Here is a 23,199-nt window from a genome sequence, read left to right as displayed (position 1 = left end):
CAGTTTCTCCACTGGCTGCTGCATCCTTTAACTGCAGCCCATTGCCTGCTCTTCTCTTCTCTTCCTGTAGGCACTTGTAAGTGATATCATTCTGCTGCCATAATGTGTAAAATGGGGACTCTCAGTGGCAAACGCAGGATTTGCATGGGGGGGTTTCCAGAACTGGGCGGAGCCAATCACGTGGGTGGGGACTGAGGTGACCCAGTATATGCTGGGACCGTAAAACTAGTGTGTCTGTGTGTGTGTGTGTGTGTGTATATATATATATATATATATATATATATAGCATTTAGAGAGACTCTGCACTCTCTTGTGGGAAGCAAATACTTGCTGCGGTGCCATCCGGATGATTTAATCTTATGCAGTGCCGACGTGACCAGCCTCTACGCTTGCATCCCACATAGTGCAGGTGTGGAGGCTGTTCGCCGTCTAATCACTGACAATCCTGATTACCAAGGGCCAGCAGTGGATTTTTTTCTGAAATTATTAACTTTGGTATTGACACGCAAATATTTTTCTTTTGATGGTCGTATATATCTGCAGGTACTTGGCTGTGCGATGGGGTCCCCTGTGGCCCCATCGTACGCCAATGCCTATATGTACTCCATAGAACAAACTTTGTTTGATGCTCCTTCCAATTCATCTATGTACTTCTATAAGAGGTACATAGATGATCTCCTTATTTTTTGGCGGGGTTCCCAGGAACAACTAGAATGTTTATTAAATGACCATAATGATACAATGAGCCCGGTGAAATTTACATACCAGGTGTCACAACTGGAAATACATTTTCTGGACGTTATCATTTTCATACAGGCAGGTCAATTGCAAACAGCGCTGTATACCAAACCCACAGACCGTAATTCAATGTTGCATCATGCAAGCGCACACCCCCTGTCATTACGCAAGGGGCTGCCCCAATCACAATTTCTACGTGCGAGAAGAATTATTTCAGACCCAACACAGGTTGAAATCACTATGGACCGGATGGTCCAGAAGTTTGAACAACGGGGGTACCCACGACAGGAATTATTGGCTAGCAAGCAGAAAGTTATGAAGTTGTCTAGGGACTCTTTATTGAATAAACCTTCTTTGGAGGATGAAAAACATAGGTCCCAAATAATTCCATGGGTTAACAAATTTACAGCTGCGACCACAGCGATCACACGCCAGGTTAAGAAATTGTGGCCTATAGTTAATACGGATAAAACCCTACCAGGTTTGCTGGATTCTAGGGTATTACCCAGTTTTACCAGGGGACCCAACATTGGAGATAGAATTGTTAAATTGGATGTATTTCCAATTACTAGACAACAACAGACCCATTTTTTACGCCCTAAGGTGGGCTGCTTTCGCTGTTTAGGTTGCTCTACGTGTTATACCTTACTGACAGGGGCCAACTTTTATCACCCTCATACAGGTAAAATGTTTAAAATTCGTCACCGGGTGACCTGTACGACTACCCATGTGATATACATGTTGAAATGTCCGTGCGGTCTGGCCTACGTCGGTAAGACGCAGCGCCAATTCCGCGAACGAATGGCCCTACATAGAAGTGCTATCAAGCTAGCAGGAGAAAAAGGCACGAGTGAACAACCAGTGGCACGTCATTGTTTGTTGGCTAAACACAATATAGCCAGCATACGTGCCATCATTATAGACCACGTACCCCCACTACATAGAGGAGGGGACCGCAATAAGATCCTCATGCAGAGGGAGAGTCGCTGGATCCATGAATTAAATACAATCTCCCCTGGCGGTCTGAATGAGACCTTAGGTCTCCAGTGTTTTTTGTAAATATTTCCATAAAATTTTCTTTTAACTTTTTCTTTTTCAGGTGGTCATTATACTATGTAGGGTCCTAATACAATTTATTCTGTTTACTGTGGGCTAGTGTGTTACTACTTATAGACTTAGTATGGTCTATGATAGCTTTATTTAGTAGAAGTGCTTCAATATGAATATGTACAAGAAATCCTATGTTTAATAACTTCTAGCGTTTTTACCTAGAAACGAAATTTAGTAATATTAAATATACCTCCAGTGGAATTAATCCCCATCCATTTTAAATTTTAGTATATGTAAGTTGTCAATGTCTATTAGGTGATTCGTTTTTATCTTTATGTGTATGTATTATTCACTTCCGTTTACTCTGTTGTCACACACAGAAGTTGCTTAGCAACAACCGCATTGACTGATGGCTCACGCTGTCCGGCGCTGACCGCTGACGTCATCTACAGGAGACTCGCTCGAGTAGCGGCCAGACGCGGCGGGAATGACAGCGCCGGACAGGTGAGTAATTTTAATCATTAATCATTATGAGCACTTGTTAGCACTTGTTAGGGGGGTATATAAGTATTCTCTATTTGTACTGCCGTATGTATTGTTTGTCCCTGAAGACGGGGTTTCCCCGAAACGGCGTAGGACCGAAAATAAAAGGCTTTTTTCATCTTTAAATGAGTCTGCTGAGTGCCGCCATCATCAAACATTATATATATATATATACATATATCTACATATATATATATATATATACATACACACACATACATATACACATATACATAGCATATTAAACATGCATATATATATATATATATATATATACTAGGTGATTCATCGCGCCCTACGGGCGCTCTTCACATCGTCGCAAGGGGCTACGCCCCCTTAACCCCTGCACGCCTTTCTGGTGTTCAATATTTGTATTATATGGAGAATTACCAGCATTCCTAGTTTTGTTAGTGATTAAATATTGCACAACAAAAGGGCATGCGATGGTGAAGAGGGCGTAGCCCCTTGCGACGGCGTGAACAGTGGCTGCAGGGCACGATGTACAGAATGTAGGTGTAAGTTCAGTGTGGGAATGGAGGGGCTTGAAAAGAGGGTGGGTGCAGTGAGGTGGAGGTGCCTCTCCGTGCAGCTGATCACCCCTGATTCAGGGACTCACTGGTAGCGGCTGCGGATGGTGTCCAAGGTGCTGCGTGTGGTGGAGAGGTGGGCTGTGGATGTTGGAGGGTGTCACAGTAGCGATCGTCACATTACACCGCACAGTAGCGTCCGTCACGTTACACCGCACAGTAGCGTCCGTCACATTACACCGCACAGTAGCGTCCGTCACATTACTCCGCACAGTAGCGTCCGTCAGTCACATTACACCGCACAGTAGCGTCCATCACATTACACCGCACAGTAGCGTCCGTCACATTACACCGCACAGTAGCGTCCGTCACGTTACACCGCACAGTAGCGTCCGTCACGTTACACCGCACAGTAGCGTCCGTCACGTTACACCGCACAGTAGCGTCCGTCACGTTACACCGCACAGTAGCGTCCGTCACGTTACACCGCACAGTAGCGTCCGTCACGTTACACCGCACAGTAGCGTCCGTCACGTTACACCGCACAGTAGCGTCCGTCACGTTACTCCGCACAGTAGCGTCCGTCACGTTACACCGCACAGTAGCGTCCGTCACGTTACACCGCACAGTAGCGTCCGTCACGTTACACCGCACAGTAGCGTCCGTCACATTACACAGCACAGTAGCGTCCGTCACGTTACACCGCACAGTAGCGTCCGTCACATTACACAGCACAGTAGCGTCCGTCACGTTACACAGCACAGTAGCGTCCCTTACATTACACAGTAGGGGAGAGAGAAAAAGAGAAGGGGGTGGGGGAGAGAGAGAGAAGAGGGTGAGAGAGTGAAGGGGGGGAGTGAGAGAGGGGGTAGAGAGAGAGAGAGAGAGAGAGAGAGAGAGAGAGAGAGGGGGGTGAGAGAGTGAAGGGGGGGTGGGTGAGAGAGAGGGGAGAGAGATCTTCTCTGGCATGGTCCCAGCTCCCTGTCCCTCCTGCAGCTCTTTGAATTTGTGTCCCACAGCAGGTCATCTCATGTTCCCTTCCCCCAGACCCCTCTAACCTGTGTCTAGTCAGTGTGAGCCACGGGAGTGGAGGGCCGGGCAGAGGGGGACTGTCATCATGGAGCTGCTGGGAGCCGCGGCGTGTGGCCAGACACACAGGCAGGCAGGCAGGAGAGGGGGGCTGGGCAGAGAGGCACATCACGGTTGAGCCGCCGGGATCTGGCGGGCGGGCGCCGGCGCGCTGTACAGTGAGTGAAGGTGACTCACTCACTGAGCAGCGGTTCCCTCCACTGACCGGCGCTCTACGCGGCTTGCAAAGCCCGCGTACGCGTCGTGCCGGCCAGAGCACACGGGGAAGGCAGCTTCACCGCTGCAGTGCTAATACAGCGCAGGCAGCGCTGAAGCTTCGGCACAGGTTGTGGGTCCAGCTGAATGGCGCCTCTCTCATGATTTGGGGGGAGCGAGTTGCCCCCCCCCATTCCGACGCCCCTGCCCCCCACCCCAGTACCCGCCGTGTGCAGGAGCCAGGAGGAGCGTGCCGGGACGGGGAATCGCAGGCAGGACGTGTAATAATTATTACCTGCCCTGCATCCAGCGCAGCTATCTCCTGATTCTGCCCTGCATCCTCTCCTCGATCTGTGACTCCGCCCAGATCTGTGACTCCGCCCAGCGTTACGGGCAGGCACAGAGTCACAGATGTAGGCAAATATATAGGAGATGTACACACACATACAGTACACATATATATACACATGTATACAGGTTGAGTATCCCTTATCCAAAATGCTTGGGACCAGAGGTATTTTGGATATCGGATTTTTCCGTATTTTGGAATAATTGCATACCATAGTGAGATATCATGGTGATGGGACCTAAATCTAAGCACAGAATGCATTTATGTTACATAAACACCTTGGCCCTCATTCCGAGTCGTTCGCTCGGTAATTTTCTTCGCATCGCAGCGTTTTTCTGCTTAGTACGCATGCGCAATGTTCGCACTGCGACTGCGCCAAGTAATTTTGCTATGAAGATAGTTTTTTTACTCGCGGCTTTTTCTTCGCTCCGGCGATCGTAGTGTGATTGACAGGAAATGGGTGTTACTGGGCGGAAACACGGCGTTTTATGGGCGTGTTGATAAAAACGCTACCGTTTCCAGAAAAAACGCGGGAGTGTCTGGAGAAACGGAGGAGTGTCTGGGCGAACGCTGGGTGTGTTTATGACGTCAAACCAGGAACGACAAGCAGTGAACTGATCGCAGATGCCGAGTAAGTCTGAAGCTACTCTGAAACTGCTAAGTAGTTTGTAATCGCAATATTGCGAATACATCGTTCGCAATTTTAAGAAGCTAAGATTCACTCCCAGTAGGCGGCGGCTTAGCGTGTGTAACTCTGCTAAAATCGCCTTGCGAACGAACAACTCGGAATGAGGGCCCTTATACACACAGCTGGAAGGTAATTTTAGCCAATATTTTTTGTAACTTTGTGCATTGAACAAAGTGTATCTACATCCACACAATTCATTTATGTTTCATATACACCTTATACACACAGCCTGAAGGTCATTTAATACAATATTTTTAATAGCTTTGTGTATTAAACAAAGTTTGTGTACATTGAGCCATCAGAAAACAAAGGTTTCACTATCTCACTCTCACTCAAAAAAGTCAGTATTTCGGAATATTCCGTATTTCGGAATATTTGGATATGGGATACTCAACCTGTATATATATATATCATGTGTGTGTGTGTGTGTGTGTGTGTGTGTGTGTGTTTATATGTATGTATGTATATACATGTGTATATATGTATGCACATGGATATATATGTACTATAATTAAAATAAAGTAAACTTTTATTGCACTTACAAGTGCCACCAGGAAGACAGCAGGCTGCAGAGGACGCTAGACAGCCATTAATAATACTCAAGCAGCTTAAAAAAAAAAAAAAATTTTTTTTTTGTGTGGAGGGGGGTTTCTGGGTGCTCGGGAACCCCCCCTGGGTGCGCCACTGACTCTGCTGCAGTAATGTGTAAAAAGGGGGGACTTTCCTGCCATAATGTGTAAAAAGGGGGACTCTGCTTAATTTGAATAATGGAGACTACTGTGCAGCGTGATATGAATTGGTATTATGTGTGGCCACGCCCCTTCCCCATGAAGCCACGCTCCTATATTTTTTACACCCGCCTACGGCGCGCACTGGCCCTATTTTAAATATGGGAGGGCGCCGATGCTGTTTCTTGCACACAGTGCTAAAATGTCTAGTTACTCTGCCCGACTATATATGAGAACCCAAACACACATTCAATTAATTTCTGTGCCCACCTTTTTGTTTTAATATATGATGTCAAATGCTCTAAGTACAGGTATGTCCACAGACTTTGCTACATATCCGCGTCAAAACACTTATTCTAAGTACCTATAAAGTATTTGTGAACTAAGGGCCTAATTCAGACCTGATCGCTCGCTAGCAGTTTTTTGCAGCGCTGCTTTCAGATAGTCGCCACCTACAGGGGAGTGTATTTTATCTGTGCAAGTGTGCGAACGCACGTGTAGCCGAGCGGTACAAAAAGATCTTTTGCATTTTATGAGTAGCCCAGGACTTACTCAGCCGCTGCGATCACTTCAGCCTGTCCGGGACCGGAACTGACGTCAGACACCCGCCCTGCAAACGCTTGGACACGCCTGCGTTTTTCCAACCACTCCCTGAAAACGATCCGTTGCCACCCACAAACGCCCTCTTCCTGTCAAGTTCCTTGCGATCAGCTGTGCGAATGGATTCTTCATAAAACCCATCGCAAAGCAACGATCCGCTTTGTACCCGAGTGACGCGCCTGCGCATTGCGGTGCATACACATGCGCAGTTCTGACCTGATCGCAGCGAGAAAAGCTAGCGTGCGATCAGGTCTGAATTACCCCCTATGTGCACTGCAGGGGGGGGGCAGATATAAAATTTGCAGAGAGAGTTAGATTTGAGTGGGGGGTGTTGAAACTGAAATCTAAATTGCAGTGTAAAAATAAAGCAGTCAGTATTTACCCTGCACAGAAACAATATAACCCACCCAAATCTAACTCTCTCTGCACATGTTATATCTGCCCCCCCTGCAGTGCACATGGGGCCTAATTCAGATCTGTTCACTCGCTAGCTATTTTTTGCAGCGCTGCGAACAGATAGACCCCGCCTATAGGGGAGTGTATTTTAGCTTTGCAAGTGTGCGAACACGTGTGCAGCCGCCCTGTACAAAAACAGCTTGTGCAGTTTCTGAGTAGCTCTGACCTTACTCAGCCGCTGCGGTCACTTCAGCCTATTTGAGCCCGGAATTGACGTCAGACACCTGCCCTGCAAACGCTTTGACACGCCTGCGTTTATCCAACCACTCCCAGAAAACGGTCAGTTGCCACCCACAAACGCCCTCTTCCTGTCAATCTCCTTGCGAATGGCTGTGCGAATGGTTTCTTCGCTAGAACCAGTGCACAACAACGATCCCCTTTGTACCCGTATGGCGTGCCTGCGCATTGCGGTGCATACGCATGTGCAGTAGTAACCTGTTTGCTGCGCTGCGAAAAACGGTAGCGAGCGATCAACTCAGAATGACCCCCTAAATCACATAGCGGAGGGAAAAGTAGCATTACACTCGTGTCGGGTTCTGGCTGTGGCATTGTCAGGTTGACATACTCACTGAGGATATAGTAGGTGTCGACCCCACTGACCCATTTATTTATGGAGTTTTACACAATTTGCTGGCCCTTTATAAATAATGGATAATTCAAATAGAGTACTAACGCTGTACTGTACAAAAGACAAATATATAATATAATAATGTATAACACACAAAGCACTTGTAGTGCTTAGGATGCAAGCTGCAATGTGCAAAGCTGACAGACTGATACAGTATTATGCTCACAGGCAGCAGGGACACCCACCTCTTTGTCCAAGGAACTTGCAGCAATCAGCAAAGCCACCGCCAGCAGCATGGTGAAGGGCCGTGTTTCCATCCATTGCAATAATTCCCATGTCCCCTTTATATGCAGATAGCACCATTAGGATCTAGAATGTAGAGGGAGTAATATCAGGGGCATGCAATGAAGTGCACAACAAATAAGAATTGCTGAACTATTAACATTTGTTGTCATCTTTTCAGTTCTCTTCTTCTCACAGTACGAATAAATAAAATTCAGATTTTCCTTTTATACTTCTGGAAGGTCTGCAGCAAAAAGACAAAGCCACTGACATTAGGGAGAGATACCAAATCCATTCACAACAGTAGCAACTATTCCATGAGTCCGTGCTCCTGTCAGGCACCACTGCAATGACTACAGTGGGCCTGGGGGGTCATTCCGAGTTGATCATAGCTGTGCTAAATTTAGCACAGCTACAATCATCTTCCCAGACATGCGGGGGGACGCCCAGCACAGGGCTAGTCCACCCCGCATGTCAGTCCGCCCCCCTCCCCCCTTCCTACAGAAGCACAAAAGCATCGCACAGAGGCACTGCTGTTGTACTTGTTGAGTAACTCCCGGCCAGCGCAGCTCCTGCGGCTGGCCGAGAGTTGCTCGTCGCTGCCACTGGTCGCAGCAGCTGCATGTGATGTCACACAGCCGCTGCGGCCCGCCCCCGCACGGTCCGGCCACGCCTGCGTTGGCCAGATCGCGCGCCCAAAATGGCGGCCAAATGCCGCCGTGCCGTCCAAATGCCGCCGTGCCGTCCCCTCCTGCCCAGCGACCGCCTTTGCCTGTAAATCAGGCAGAGGCGATCGCTAGGGAACGACGGCCGTCGGCACTACGACACCAGCGCATGCACAGTTCCGACCCGATCGCTGCGCTGCAATAAACTGCAGCGAGCGATTGGGTCGGAATGATCCCCCTGATACACAGGCATATAATTGGCCGCGAGGTTGTGGCGGACTTCGTGGCCAATTTTGGATTACATTGGGTATAATACAATTTTAAAAAAGTGGTCATGAGGTTTTTTGCGGGGGGATAAGAAAAAAATAACTCATCTGTTCTGGCTGCCGCGGTCACACTCCCCGCACTGGCTGCGACTGAGGTAAATGACCGCACAGCACACTGATGTCACACACACTCGACACACACTGGATGAGGTCACGGGGGCACAAACACATGACAGGAGGGTCACATACAACTGAGAGGGGTCACACACAGGGGGTCACACACACACACACACACACACACACACACAGGAATCACACACTCTGCAGACGTCGGGGGGGACGGACGATTTCAGCATACCGGAGAAGTGGAGGAAGAGAGCAGCACTGCCAAAAGGTGAGTAATTATTGGACAAATTCAGCTAATTGGGAACTTCTAATTGCTTAATTAGTCATTTGGGGGGGGGGGGGGGGTGCAGTGCCCCAAAAGTGGCAGCATTATTGAAAAGCTGCTTGCGTTTTGGTGCAGCAACGGAAGTGGGGGTCCATTTTTTTGGGGTGTAAAAGCCAGCAGCTGCATGGACGCAGCTTCCTAGCCCTGGGCATCCTGAGGATTACTCAGATGTCTGATGGTCTAGCAGAGGATCAGATGCTCCGTCTTCGGACACCAGAGAAGCCGGCAGTATTTGCATATTGTCGCACAGCTGCTGCATACAAAGACGCAGTGGCAGCTACAACAGCATGCACCTCTGGATGAGCCCCAATATCTAATAGTAAGTACTCACGTGTAACCCGGCTAGCCTCTAGTAAATATTTCTATGTACAATAACTATTGCCTCTCAGGTGACTAACTGAAGTCTTTTTTGGTATCAAATATATATTATTCTAATAAGGATCAACATCATGAGCGGGATGTAATGAAGTCCGTGTTCGGTGGTCGTGCGGGATACCGGCCGATCTTGACATTTTTTTTTAAAAAACGTCCCAGTTTGGCCGGCACCCCGCACGACTGCCGAACTCAGACTTCATTACATCCCAGCCCATAATTGATACATAAACGTTTATTTTTGCAGAGACCACCGAAATGCTTTTTATTAACTATATCATTTATCTACGTTTGTATACCTTTTTTTATTACGTGTAATTGTTTTATTTATTGCCATTTTACAGTTGTTATGTTATTCTATGTACAAATAAATGTTATAATTATATTTTATAAACCTTGTGGCATAAACTATATTTTCACTCTTTGTTTGTATCCCATTTAAAGTGGTAGCAGCCACCTTTTAGCATCCGCTTAGTCAACTGAATATTGCTCAGCGCACGGTATATATTTCATTTGTATCTTTATTTTCAGGGAGAAGCCCTATTTATTTATATTGCAGAATAGTAGGCAAATTATTATTGAGTGGTATTATCCCCAACCATGGAATACTATAACCCTGTTATACACTGGCACAGACTGGGATAATACTGGTAAAGTGAAGTTTACCAATTGCTCAGATGATGTATAAATGTGACCTGCAGCCACAGACCTGGGAAACAAAACAGTCACACAGAAATGTAAATATAAAACCTACCTCCAAAAATCCACCTTTAGCAGCAAAATGAACAGCATGATATCGTTGTTTGTCAAAAGCATTAACATCTCCTCCTTTCTCCAAAATACTCCGGACGACGTCTAAGGCGCCTTCTCTTGCTGCTTCCATCAGAGCCGTGCGACTCGTCAACTAAATGTAACAATAATACAGCACAATGGTTTTATCACATACAGTACTAAAAAGCAGAATCTGCAATCCTTGCTGAATGGCCTGCCCGTTTTGCCCGCACCGCCCCCGCAACGTTCAGTTGCCACCACCCGATTGCCCTGTGAACGCCTCTGTCTGTCAATCGAGCAAAGGCATTCGCAGATCGCACTGGCTGCTAGCGCACGCGCAGGAGGGGACCTGCGCACTAGCGCCACCAATGGGGTTATTGAATAACCCTCTGAGTCTGTATACGAAGCACAGAACATGTATTGGAAAAAAGCTGCGGCTGATACATTGTAGCACTTCATATACAGATTCAGAGACTCGGTTGCACACAGATACACAAGTGTCATATATAAAATTCGTCAGCACAGTCTCCTCAAGCCAGTGCCGTAACTAGACATTTTAGCGCTGTATGCAAGAAACGGCAAATATAGGGGCGTGGCTTCATGGGAAAGAGGTGTGGCCACAAAATAATACCAATTCCTACAATGGTGCACAGTAGTCTCCATTATTCAAATTACGCTGCACAGTAGCGCCACTACACCAGGTAGTGCCCCTTTTTCACATTACGGCAGACAGCGTCCCCTTTTTCACATTACGGCAGACAGCGTCCCCTTTTTACACATTACGGCAGACAGCGTCCCCTTTTTACACATTTCAGCAGACAGCGTCCCCTATTTTACACATTATGGCAGACAGCGTCCCCTATTTTACACATTACGGCAGACAGCGTCCCCTTTTTTACACATTACGGTAGACAGCGTCCCCTTTTATACACATTACGGCAGACAGCGTCCCCTTTTTACACATTTCAGCAGACAGTGTCCCCTATTTTACACATTATGGCAGACAGCGTCCCCTATTTTACACATTACGGCAGACAGCGTCCCCTTTTTTACACATTACGGTAGACAGCGTCCCCTTTTATACACATTACGGCAGACAGCGTCCCCTTTTTTACACATTACGGCAGACAGCGTCCCCTTTTTACACATTACTATCCAGGGGGGATGGCAGTGAATGGGAGAGGAAGAGAGATGAAGGGGGAGGGGGGGGTAGAGGAGGGAGAGCTTCGTTCACATACCTTTGATCAGACTCCTCCTTGGGGCTGGGCACCAGAAACAGTGAAGGATTACTGGCCAGTCCTGCTCTTAATTAGAACCCCAGCGCCTGATAAAAGCGTCACTTTTAGCGCTGTACGCGCCGCAGCGCTGCCTCTCCCAACACCCTCCGGCAGCTCCCTCCCACTCCACTGCACTCCGTCAGACTCCGCCTCACCTCAGGCCTTACAGCTAATCTCCGTCCTCACGCTGGTCTCGTCGCCTCTGAGGTCACAACAGCACAACTGACCAGCCAGCGCGGCTGAAAGTCCTGAGCTGGCTCACCACGCGCTGGCGGACAGGCAGTGGGAGCGCAGGGGGAATATGCGCTCTAACTAGGTGTGTGCTGTGGGCAATGCCCCTTCTGCACACACCTAGTTACTGCGCTGGTGACCAGTAGCCGGGAAGATAATACAAAGAGAGCTGAGGAAAGGAAAATAACGAGCCGGGGGAGGTTAGTACATCCCGCCCTAAATATTGAAAAAAAAAAAAAAGCTTAGAAAACAACATTTAAAATACTGTACATCCAAATGGATGTCTTTTTTTCTCTTTGCTAACAGTAAACCCACCAGTAAACCCACCAGACAGACAGCAGCAGCACAGAGTCAGGACAGGCTCTTCCACATTCTTTAGGCTTCCCAGGCTCCTCGCTGTGCAGCAGTAGAGTCAGGGTGGCGGACGCAGGGCAGTGTGGGAGAGACGTCTGACATCATCACGTCTCTCCCGAATTGCAGGGGAGGGGGGCCGGGCTGCCGCTGGGCCATTTCTGTCACACTGAGACTGAGCCGCAGTGCTGCACTGAGCTCACAGCAGCAGCGGCGGCTTAAAAGCTTCATCCAAACTTGAAGCCACCACCGCTGCCCACCCGCCCGTCTGTGTCCAGCTGAAGCTGGCGGCGGCTTCAGCTGGACACAGACAGGCTGGCGGGCCGGCTGGCCGGCGGCGGCTCTTCGGGCGGGTGAGCGGGCAGAGGGTGAGCGGGCAACGGGACACGGGCGGGCAGAGAGGCTACTCCAGCAGGATGCAGGCGCCGGGCGGCGCCGCCGTCCGCGGGACACAGGCGGCGGCGCCGCCATCAGGCAGCAGTCTGGGCTCAGTCAGAGCTAGTAGCGGGTGTGATGCCCGATGGTGAGCCCTCAGTGCATTTGCGCTGTGGGCAAGGCACCATCAGCACACACCTAGTCACGGCTCTGCCTCAAGCTACAATATTCTCACGCGACCTGGCGTGCCAAAAGGGGCTGTTTGGCGTGGCTGCAGCAGAGATGTATGAGGACGTATCTGTATAATGCCAGACTAAAGTACATCTCTATGCCCATGGAAATTCTTACAGGGTGGAATGCATTGGGATTGGCCCCTCTTTCCAGTAACATCAGACACATCTCTTTGCACCCCTGAGCCTGTTCACACGCGGCCAGTAGCACAGATATCCCATCTGTTGCTCTGTTATGGACGTCAGCTCCACAATCCAGCACTATCTGAAAACAACGTAGATGTCTCTTGGTGGGTGAGATGCAGTAAAATAAGATCCCTGGAGAAAACAAAACAAAAACATTATTCTAAACTTACAATTCATATGGCAAATTTTTGAAATCTGGTCACACACATCTGTGCCAAATTGCTCAGATCCATTCATTCCGGGAATAAAACAGGCAGTCAGCTATATCTCAACTTGACCAATGCCACTTGCAGGCATCAGAACAAGACAACATATGCCACCATTATTTAGGGACATTTTTAACGTCTAAAAATTACAATATGAAACCATATTTGACAGTTTGTTTGAAAATGACCAAATGTGAACATGAGATTGGCAAATATGTATGTCAAGCCCTCATCATCATTTATGTTTATATATGCATTAATTGATAGTGGAGGTCTCCATTTTGGTCTCGGCAAATAGGTGCTGTGTATCCTCCCCTCAGCACAGCATCAATGGTAGGTTTGCCAAAGCATAATTCCCAACTTCTGGCTTTCTGAAAATTGGACCCTTGGGTACAACCCAGAAAGGGTGTGTGGTCTCGGTTGTGTGGGTGTGGCCTCATGGCACAACCCAGTTTTAAACATTTTGGGGTTGCCTAGCGCTCCCTGAGCAACTGGGCAGCACCTGAATCACCTACCTGCACTGTAAAGATGCCTTGCACATGCACACGGCATCTATTCAGGCATCACTTGCTGCTTTGCAGAGCAGCGGGTGATCATCAGCTCTCCCAACCTCCCCCCCTGCCCACGGGACACTGCAAAGTTGGGAGGTATGCTACAGTTCAGAATTCAGCTTAGGGATCAATGGTAAAAATAGGATTTTGATAACCTACCGGTAAATCCTTTTCTCCTAGTTCGTAGAGGATGCTGGGGACGACATCAAGACCATGGGGTATAGACGGGATCCGCAGGAGACATGGGCACTCTAAAGACTTTTCATTGGGTGTGAACTGGCTCCTCCCTTTATGCCCCTCCTCCAGACCTCAGTTGTAGGAACTGTGCCCAGGGAGACTGACATTTCGAGGAAAGGAATTACTTAACTAGTGGTGAGATATCTACCAACTCACACCCTCAACCATGCCGCACACATGGCAAGTAACATAACACACGCCAACAGGCATGAACTAATTGCAGCAACATGCTGAAACCAAGATAACACAACTTGTGTAACTGTAATAACTAAACTGCAGGTAAAGTACGCACTGGGAAGGGCGCCCAGCATCCTCTACGGACTAGGAGAAAAGCATTTACCAGTAGGTTATCAAAATCCTATTTTCTCATACGTCCTAGAGGATGCTGGGGACGACATCAAGACCATGGGGTCTATACCAAAGCTCCAGTACAGGTGGGAGAGTGCGGATGACCCTGCAGCACCGATTGACCAAACTTTAGGTCCTCATCGGCCAAGGTGTCAAACTTGTAGAATTTTGCAAATGTGTTTGACCCTGACCAAGTAGCTGCTCGGCAAAGTTGTAATGCCGAGACCCCCCCTGGGCAGCCGCCCAGGAGGAGCCCACCTTCCTAGTAGAATGGGCCTTCACCGACATCGGTAACGGCAATCCAACCGTAGAATGAGCTTGCTGAATCGTACCTCTGATCCAGCGCGCAATAGTCTGCTTGGAAGCAGGACACCCAATCTTGTTGGGAGCATACAGGACAAACAAAACCTCTGTTTTCAGTATTCGAGCTGTTCTAGCGACATAAATCTTCAAAGCTCTAACCCCATCTAGAGACTGTGACTCAGCGAATGTGTCAGTAGCAACTGGCACCACAATAGGTTGGTTTATGTGGAAAGAGGAAACCACCTTTGGAAGAAAATGTTGACGAGTTCTCAACTCTGCCCTATCTTCATGGAAGATCAGGTAAGGGCTTTTGTGGGACAAGGCCCCCAATTCAGACACCCGCCTTGCGGATGCCAACGCCAAAAGCATCACCACTTTCCAAGTGAGAAACTTCAACTCTATTTATTGTAGAGGCTCAAACCAACCCGATTGAAGGAACTGCAACACCACATTAAGGTCCCATGGTGCCACTGGAGGCACAAATGGAGGCTGGATGTGCAGAACCCCTTTCACGAACGTCTGAACTTCTGGAAAGGAGGCCAATTGTTTTTGAAAGAAAACTGATATGTCCGAAATCTGAACCTTGATTGACCCCAATCTAAGGCCCGCATCCACACCAGCCTGCAGAAAATGAAGAAAACGTCCCAACTCAAACTCTTCCGTAGGAGCCTTCTTGGATTCACACCAAGACATATATTTTCTCCAAATACGGTGGTAATGTTTAGACGTTACTCCTTTCCTGGCTTGAATAAGAGTGGGGATGACTTCCGTGAGAATATCCTTTCGGGCTAGGATCCGACGCTCAGCAGCCATGCCGTCAAACGTAGCTGCGTAAGTCTTGATACACACACGGCCCCTGCTGTAGTAGGTCCTCTCTAGGAGGAAGAGGCCGAGGATCTTCTATGAGCAACTCCTGAAGATCTGGATACCAAGCCCTCCTTGGCCAGTCTGGGGCAATGAAGATTGCTCAAACTCTTGTTCTTCTTATTATTTTGAGAACTTTTGGAATCAGTGGAAGTGGAGGGAAAACATATACCGACCGAAACACCCACTGGGTCACCAGTGTATCCACTGCCATTGCTTGAGGGTCTCTCGACCTGGAACAATATCTCTGAAGCTTCTTGTTTAGACGAGATGCCACCATGTCTACTCGAGGAACTCCCCAAAGACTCGTCACCTCTGCGAAGACTTCTTGGTGGAGGCCCCACTCTCCTGGATGGAGATCGTGTCTGCTGAGGAAGTCTTCTTCCCAGTTGTCCATTCCCGGAATGAAAATTGCTGACAGAGCTCTAACATGTCTTTCTGCCCAGAAGAGAATCCTTGTCACCTCTGCCATTGCCGCTCTGCTTTTCGTTACGCCTTGCCTGTTTATGTACGCGACTGCTGTTACATTGTCCGACTGGATCTGCACGGGATCTTGAAGAAGATGTACCGCTTGTAGAAGGCCGTTGTAAATGGCTCTCAATTCCAGAACGTTTATGTGAAGGCATGCTTCCTGACTTGACCATTTTCCTTGGAAGCTTTCCCCCTGTGTGACAGCTCTCCAGCCTCGGAGACTTGCATCCGTGGTTATTAGGACCCAGTCGTGAATCCCAAACCTGCGTCCCTCTAGTAGGTGAGAACTGTGTAGACACCACAGGAGCGAAATCCTGGCTTTGGGGGACAGGATTATTTTCCGTTGTATGTGTAGGTGGCATCCGGACCACTTGTCCAACAGGTCCCACTGGAATACCCTGGCATGAAATCGGCCAAACTGTATGGCCTCGTAGGCCGCTACCATTTTCCCCAACAACCAAATGCATTGATGGATCAACACGCTTGTTGGTTTCAATATTTGTTTGACCATTTTCTGGGTTTCCAGAGCCTTTTCCACTGGAAGAAATACTCTCCGTACTTCTGTGTCCAGAATCATCCCTAAAAAGGACAATATTGTCGTCGGTTCCAACTGCGACTTTGGAAAATTCATGATCCAACCGTGTTGTTGGAGTATTGATAGGGAGAGTGCGATGTTCTGCACCAGCTGTTCCCTGGATCTCGCTTTTATCAGGAGATCGTCCAGATAAGGAATTATATTGACTCCTTTTTAACGAAGGAGGACCATCACCTTGGTGAATACCCTCGGTGCCGTGGAGAGTCTGAACGGCAATGTCTGAAACTGGTAATGGCAATCCTGTACTGCGAATCTCAGATTAGCTTGGTGAGGAGGATAAATGGGAACATGCAAGTAAGCATCTTTTATGTCTACTGACACCATGAATTCCCCTTCTTCCAGACTGGAAATCACTACCCTCAGGTAATCCATCTTGAACTTGAACCTTTTCAGGTAGAGATTCAGATTTTCAGGTTTAAAATCGGTCTGACCGAGCCATCCGGCTTCGGAACTACGAAGAGGCTTGAATAAAAAAACCTTCTCCTTACTGTGCCAAGGGTACCAGGACAACGACCTGATCCTGACATAATTTTTTAACCTTTCACCCAGTCAGGCTTTTGGTGTCATATTACACCTCTGTGTCTCTAACATGTCTCCACAGAGTTCCGTGCCACAGACATGTCACACACGTGCAGAACCACACCACAGACACTCCGGGATTTATAGGGGACAGACCCACAGTAAAATCTGTCAGAGGGACACAGATGGGATTTGCCAGTTCACAACCCAGCGCCAGTAACACAATGTCTGTGAACACAAAATGCCCACTGACATTCAGCGCTTTTATTATGTTAATCACACAATTATATAGCACCAAATTCACTGTGGCCCCCCCTGTTTTGCACCCTGATACTTGTTCAGTAGTGGAGGAGGACCAGCATTGTCTCTGCAGCCTGAGGAAAGAGAGAAAATGGCGCTGAGCAGTGTGCTGGCTGACTGAGGAGGAACCTCCACTCTTCAATGGTGTGTTTCTCCTCAGCTTTTATGAGGTAATTTTTTATACTGGTGGGGGTAGGACTGTGCTTATACCCCTTATTTATGCCAGTTTCCATAGGTTTCATGCTGCCCAGGGTGCCCCCCCCCCCCGCGACCTGCACCCTGCAGTGCCTGTGTATGTGTGGGCAACATGGCGCGCTGCGCTTTCACCAGCCGCGCGGTACCTTTAGCCGTCACTTTCTTGATTGAAGATCTGTCTTCTAACACTCACCTGTCTTCTGACTTCTGGCTCTGTGAGGGGGGTGACGGCGTGCTGTGGAAGTGAGCATCTTGGCACGGCTAGCGTTCAGTTCCCTTCAGGAGCTAATGGTGTCCTGTCAGCCAGAAGCAGAGCCATGAAACTCTTTAGGAAGTTGGTTCCTACTTCTGACCCCTCAGTGCCACGAAGCAGGGAGTCTGATGCCAGCAGATCTCCCTGAAAATAAAAAACCTAACATAAGTCTTTTCAGAGAAACTCAGTAGAGCTCCTCAGAGTGCATCCAGTCGACCTGGGCATATTTCTAAAACTGAGGTCTGGAGGAGGGGTATAGAGGGAGGAGCCAGTTCACACCCAATGAAAAGTCTTTAGATTGCCCATGTCTCCTGCGGATCCCATCTATACCCCATGGTCTTGATGTCGTCCCCAGCATCCTCTAGGACGTATGAGAAACTGTGAATGACTATCAATGGTAACGAACTACAGTATGCAATAAAGGATTATTGGTGGTTTCACCCACCTATGGTCATCGCTGCTATTTCACTAACTGGCTCATGGGCTAGTAAGAAACCGTGGTAGGGGATTCACAGGTGCATCGGGAGGCAGAGCTTTGCAGGTGCATCAGGGGGTGGAGCTAAGCATTGTGTACCAGCATCAGTTGGATGGGGGAACCATTGGGATGCTCTGTACCATCAATGCTAGAGAAGCATTGGTTGAATCTGTCATTGATGACAAGTCTATCTAGTACTGGCATTAAACCATCGATGGTTTGTAGCCTTCAATGGTCGATTGCCAACCCTAATTCAGTTATATTTTTATGTTTGCATTGCACCACATCTGTTCATATTGTAATTGCATTCTGTTATGTTTTTATTACAGCTTTACCATACAAATTATACTATTACAATAAACACAATTCTTCTGATCTTCACATCTAGACTGGATTATTGAAAAGTAGGAGTGGTTATGCTGTCTGTCTAATTTGAATCATGCCAAAGGAAAGAACATAGAGAGGGCAGAACAATCCAAGTAAATTGTAACTATCATGAAACTGAAGACACTGGTATCCCAAAAGAGTTCTTCTTATATGAACTCAAACCTTTGAGAGAAATGAAGTGGAGAAGTTGCCCATAGTAACCAATTGGCTTCTATATCTCATTTTATAGAATGTGCTAGATACATATGATAGCTATAATTTGATTGGTTGCTATAGGCAACTTATACAGTTTATTTCCCTGAAAGGTTTCCTACATCTCCCCCTCAGAAAGTAATACCTAGGAATTGCAACTTAACATGTTACAAACAGGTGTGACAAGGTTAAAGTGGTAATTATGATAAAACAGGGAGTGGGATAATAAAGAATAATCTATGAAAATATAGAATACAATTCACAAAATGGTCAAAATACTAGTAGATGACTTTTACCTTTTCCTTCTTTATTCACAATGGTCATGTCGGCTTTGGCTTTGGCAAGAACTTCTAGCACCAAGTCATGTCCTAATTCTGCGGCTTTCATAGCTGGAGTGCGCCCTTTAATGTCTTGTATATCCGGATGGGCTCCGATGTTAAGAAGGAAGTTACACATGTCAACATTATTATCCACAGCGGCAATGTGTAGGGCGCCATCTCCATTACGTGGCTCGGTAAGGTTTATAAGGTCCGGGATTCCAAGTTTTACTAATTTTTCTATCTGAGCTTTGTCTTGATCATGTACACACTGAAGAACTTTGTAGATCTGTAAGGTTTCCAGCCTTCCATCGGCTATAAATGTATTTGAAGCCATTTGCTCCTGAAATTTGTATTCTTGTAACCCTTGCGCATTGCAAAGATGTTTAAATAGTGGAAATCTGTACTTCCAGGAGCACTGTAACAAAAAAGGTAATTTTTTAATATAAGTTTGAGATATGTAAATACTAAATAACATTGGTAAATTTATATTAAAGCTAACATGCCTCTCTCTGCTTTAGTCATTCATTCCCATGGGGAATTCAAATAGCCGTGCGGCTGCAGCTCCCAGCCAGGAGCTATACAATTAGCAGCCTGTAACCCACAGACTCTAAGTGGTAACATTTCAGCCCCAATAAACATAATTTCTTGTTGCCACAGATCGTGCCAAAAGGAAATTAAATGTATAAAAAAAAACACATGCAGGGGCATGGGTGTAAGGCAGTGTTTTCCAACTCCAGTCCTCAGCCCCACCCGCCCCCTTCCCAGGGCTTTTCAATTAGTCCACGAAGGTCTGACCCAAAAAGAAATCCACAATAAATAGCCTGTCTTTGGGTGCCGCAACAGCGTTAACACATAGGTTCGGGAATTTATCCTGGATTCTATGTGTTATCACCTGAAAGCAGATTGATTTAAAGGGTGACAAAAAGGAGTTATAACTAAAAAGCCCCAAGCATTAAAGCCTGAGGCTAGCACCCTTTTTCAGCCACCTTCAATTAATGGGGCTAATTGAATCCCCCCCCCCCCTTTCCATAGGGAGGAAATGTATCAAAGCTTGGAGAGAGATAGAGTTGAGAAGTTGCCTGTCGCAACCAGTGAATGGGCAACGTCTGCACTTTAGCTGTCTCAAACGTTTCATACATCTTCCGCTAAGACCTCAGAAATATTTAGAAACTTGCACACATACCTCTTCATACTAGCAAATCCCAGAGATAAGTGGTATCCGGTCCCTAGATCTACACTAAAAAGGTCTACAATGAATAGGTCAACCACGAATGGTCGACATGCCTTAGGTCGACATGATCAAATGGTCGACATGTAAAAAAAGTTGACCTTTTGATCAAGTCGACGCACATGACCAAGGTCGACACATGACACACAAATTGTCAACAACAAAAAAATGTCAACTTTTTTATATTTTACTATCCACGTGAACTATAATTGGAATTAGTAATCTGTGCCAAGAGCAGCAGTAGCAGAGTGAAGCACCTTGCCCGAAGCATAGTGAGCGAAGCAAGCCATGTGAGGGGACGTGGTACACTAATGGGGCTTTTTTGTGGCAGAAAAGTGACAACCCCCCAAAAATAATAATAATTGTGTCGACCTTTTTTGAGTCGACCATTTCCATGTTGACCTTTTGTCCCTGTCGACATTTTCTACTGTCTACCTATTTCATGTTGACCTTTTGACTAGAGATGAGCGGGTTCGGTTCCTCGGAATCCGAACCCGCCCGAACTTCAGTTTTTTTTACACGGGGCCGAGCGACTCGGATCTTCCCGCCTTGCTCGGTTAACCCGAGCGCGCCCGAACGTCATCATCCCGCTGTCGGATTCTCGCGAGGCTCGGATTCTATCGCGAGACTCGGATTCTATATAAGGAGCCGCGCGTCGCCGCCATTTTCACACGTGCATTGAGATTCATAGGGAGAGGACGTGGCTGGCGTCCTCTCCGTTTATAGAGAAGAGAGTGAGACAGTAGAGAGAGACACAGTAGTAATTTTGGGGAGCATTAGGAGGAGTACTAGTAGTTACTTGCTGAAGTGATAGATAGTGTGACTGTATTATCTGACTTGTGGGGGAGACACTGACAGTGGGGAGCAGTTAGAGTCTGAGAGCAGGACTCAGGAGTACATATAACGTACAGTGCACACTTTTGCTGCCAGAGTGCCACACTGCCATTGTGACCACACTGACCACCAGTATAATATATATTGTGATTGTCTGCTTAGGAGTACTACTTGCAAGTTGCTGATAGTGTGACCAGTGACCTGACCACCAGTTTAATAATCACCACCAGTGAGTTTAATATATATATATATATATATATATAATTGTATATAATATATATATAAAGTTGTATACCACCTACCCGTGGTTTTTTTTTTCTTTCTTCTTTATACATACTACTATAGTAGCTTACTGTAGTAGTCTGCGGTGCTGCTGAGCTGACAGTGTCCAGCAGGTCCGTCATCAGTCATTACATAATAAATATATATACCTGTCCGGCTGCAGTACTAGTGATATTATATATATATATATTGATTTCATCTCATTATCATCCAGTCTATATTAGCAGCAGACACAGTACGGTAGTCCACGGCTGTAGCTACCTCTGTGTCGGCAGTCGCTCGTCCATCCATAATTGTATACCACCTACCCGTGGTTTTTTTTTTCTTTCTTCTTTATACATACTACTATAGTAGCTTACTGTAGTAGTCTGCGGTGCTGCTGAGCTGACAGTGTCCAGCAGGTCCGTCATCAGTCATTACATAATAAATATATATACCTGTCCGGCTGCAGTACTAGTGATATTATATATATATATATTGATTTCATCTCATTATCATCCAGTCTATATTAGCAGCAGACACAGTACGGTAGTCCACGGCTGTAGCTACCTCTGTGTCGGCAGTCGCTCGTCCATCCATAATTGTATACCACCTACCCGTGGTTTTTTTCTTTTCTTTCTTCTTTATACATACTACTATAGTAGCTTACTGTAGCAGTCTGCGGTGCTGCTGAGCTGACAGTGTCCAGCAGGTCCGTCATCAGTCATTACATAATAAATATATATACCTGTCCGGCTGCAGTACTAGTGATATTATATATATATATATTGATTTCATCTCATTATCATCCAGTCTATATTAGCAGCAGACACAGTACGGTAGTCCACGGCTGTAGCTACCTCTGTGTCGGCAGTCGCTCGTCCATCCATAATTGTATACCACCTACCCGTGGTTTTTTTTCTTTTTCTTTCTTCTTTATACATACTACTATAGTAGCTTACTGTAGCAGTCTGCGGTGCTGCTGAGCTGACAGTGTCCAGCAGGTCCGTCATCAGTCATTACATAATAAATATATATACCTGTCCGGCTGCAGTACTAGTGATATTATACATATATATATTGATTTCATCTCATTATCATCCAGTCTATATTAGCAGCAGACACAGTACGGTAGTCCACGGCTGTAGCTACCTCTGTGTCGGCAGTCGCTCGTCCATCCATAATTGTATACCACCTACCCGTGGTTTTTTTTTTTCTTTCTTCTTTATACATACTACTATAGTAGCTTACTGTAGCAGTCTGCGGTGCTGCTGAGCTGACAGTGTCCAGCAGGTCCGTCATCAGTCATTACATAATAAATATATATACCTGTCCGGCTGCAGTACTAGTGATATTATATATATATATATTGATTTCATCTCATTATCATCCAGTCTATATTAGCAGCAGACACAGTACGGTAGTCCACGGCTGTAGCTACCTCTGTGTCGGCAGTCGCTCGTCCATCCATAATTGTATACCACCTACCCGTGGTTTTTTTTTTCTTTCTTCTTTATACATACTACTATAGTAGCTTACTGTAGCAGTCTGCGGTGCTGCTGAGCTGACAGTGTCCAGCAGGTCCGTCATCAGTCATTACATAATAAATATATCTACCTGTCCGGCTGCAGTACTAGTGTGATATAATATATATTGATTTCATCTCATTATC

At 46.8% G+C, this 23,199-nt stretch overlaps 1 protein-coding gene across 2 annotated transcripts in view; it reads right to left on the bottom strand.

The window, feature by feature from the left end:
• ANKEF1 (ankyrin repeat and EF-hand domain containing 1) overlaps positions 1-23,199 on the bottom strand; it is a 116,817-nt gene that overhangs the window by 28,765 nt on the left and 64,853 nt on the right. For both annotated transcript variants that reach the window (XM_063918562.1, XM_063918561.1), the window contains exons 2-5: positions 19,181-19,619; positions 12,921-13,120; positions 10,322-10,471; positions 7,777-7,900 (exon numbers count right to left, since the gene is read on the bottom strand). In XM_063918562.1, the coding sequence (XP_063774632.1) occupies positions 7,777-7,900; positions 10,322-10,471; positions 12,921-13,120; positions 19,181-19,538 (832 nt within the window). In that variant the 5' untranslated portion in view covers positions 19,539-19,619. The remainder of the gene's footprint in view (positions 1-7,776; positions 7,901-10,321; positions 10,472-12,920; positions 13,121-19,180; positions 19,620-23,199) is intronic.

The sequence above is a fragment of the Pseudophryne corroboree genome, chromosome 4, assembly GCF_028390025.1.
Source record: "Pseudophryne corroboree isolate aPseCor3 chromosome 4, aPseCor3.hap2, whole genome shotgun sequence".
Lineage (NCBI taxonomy): Eukaryota > Metazoa > Chordata > Amphibia > Anura > Myobatrachidae > Pseudophryne > Pseudophryne corroboree.
This window is presented reverse-complemented; position numbering and strand designations above follow the sequence as displayed.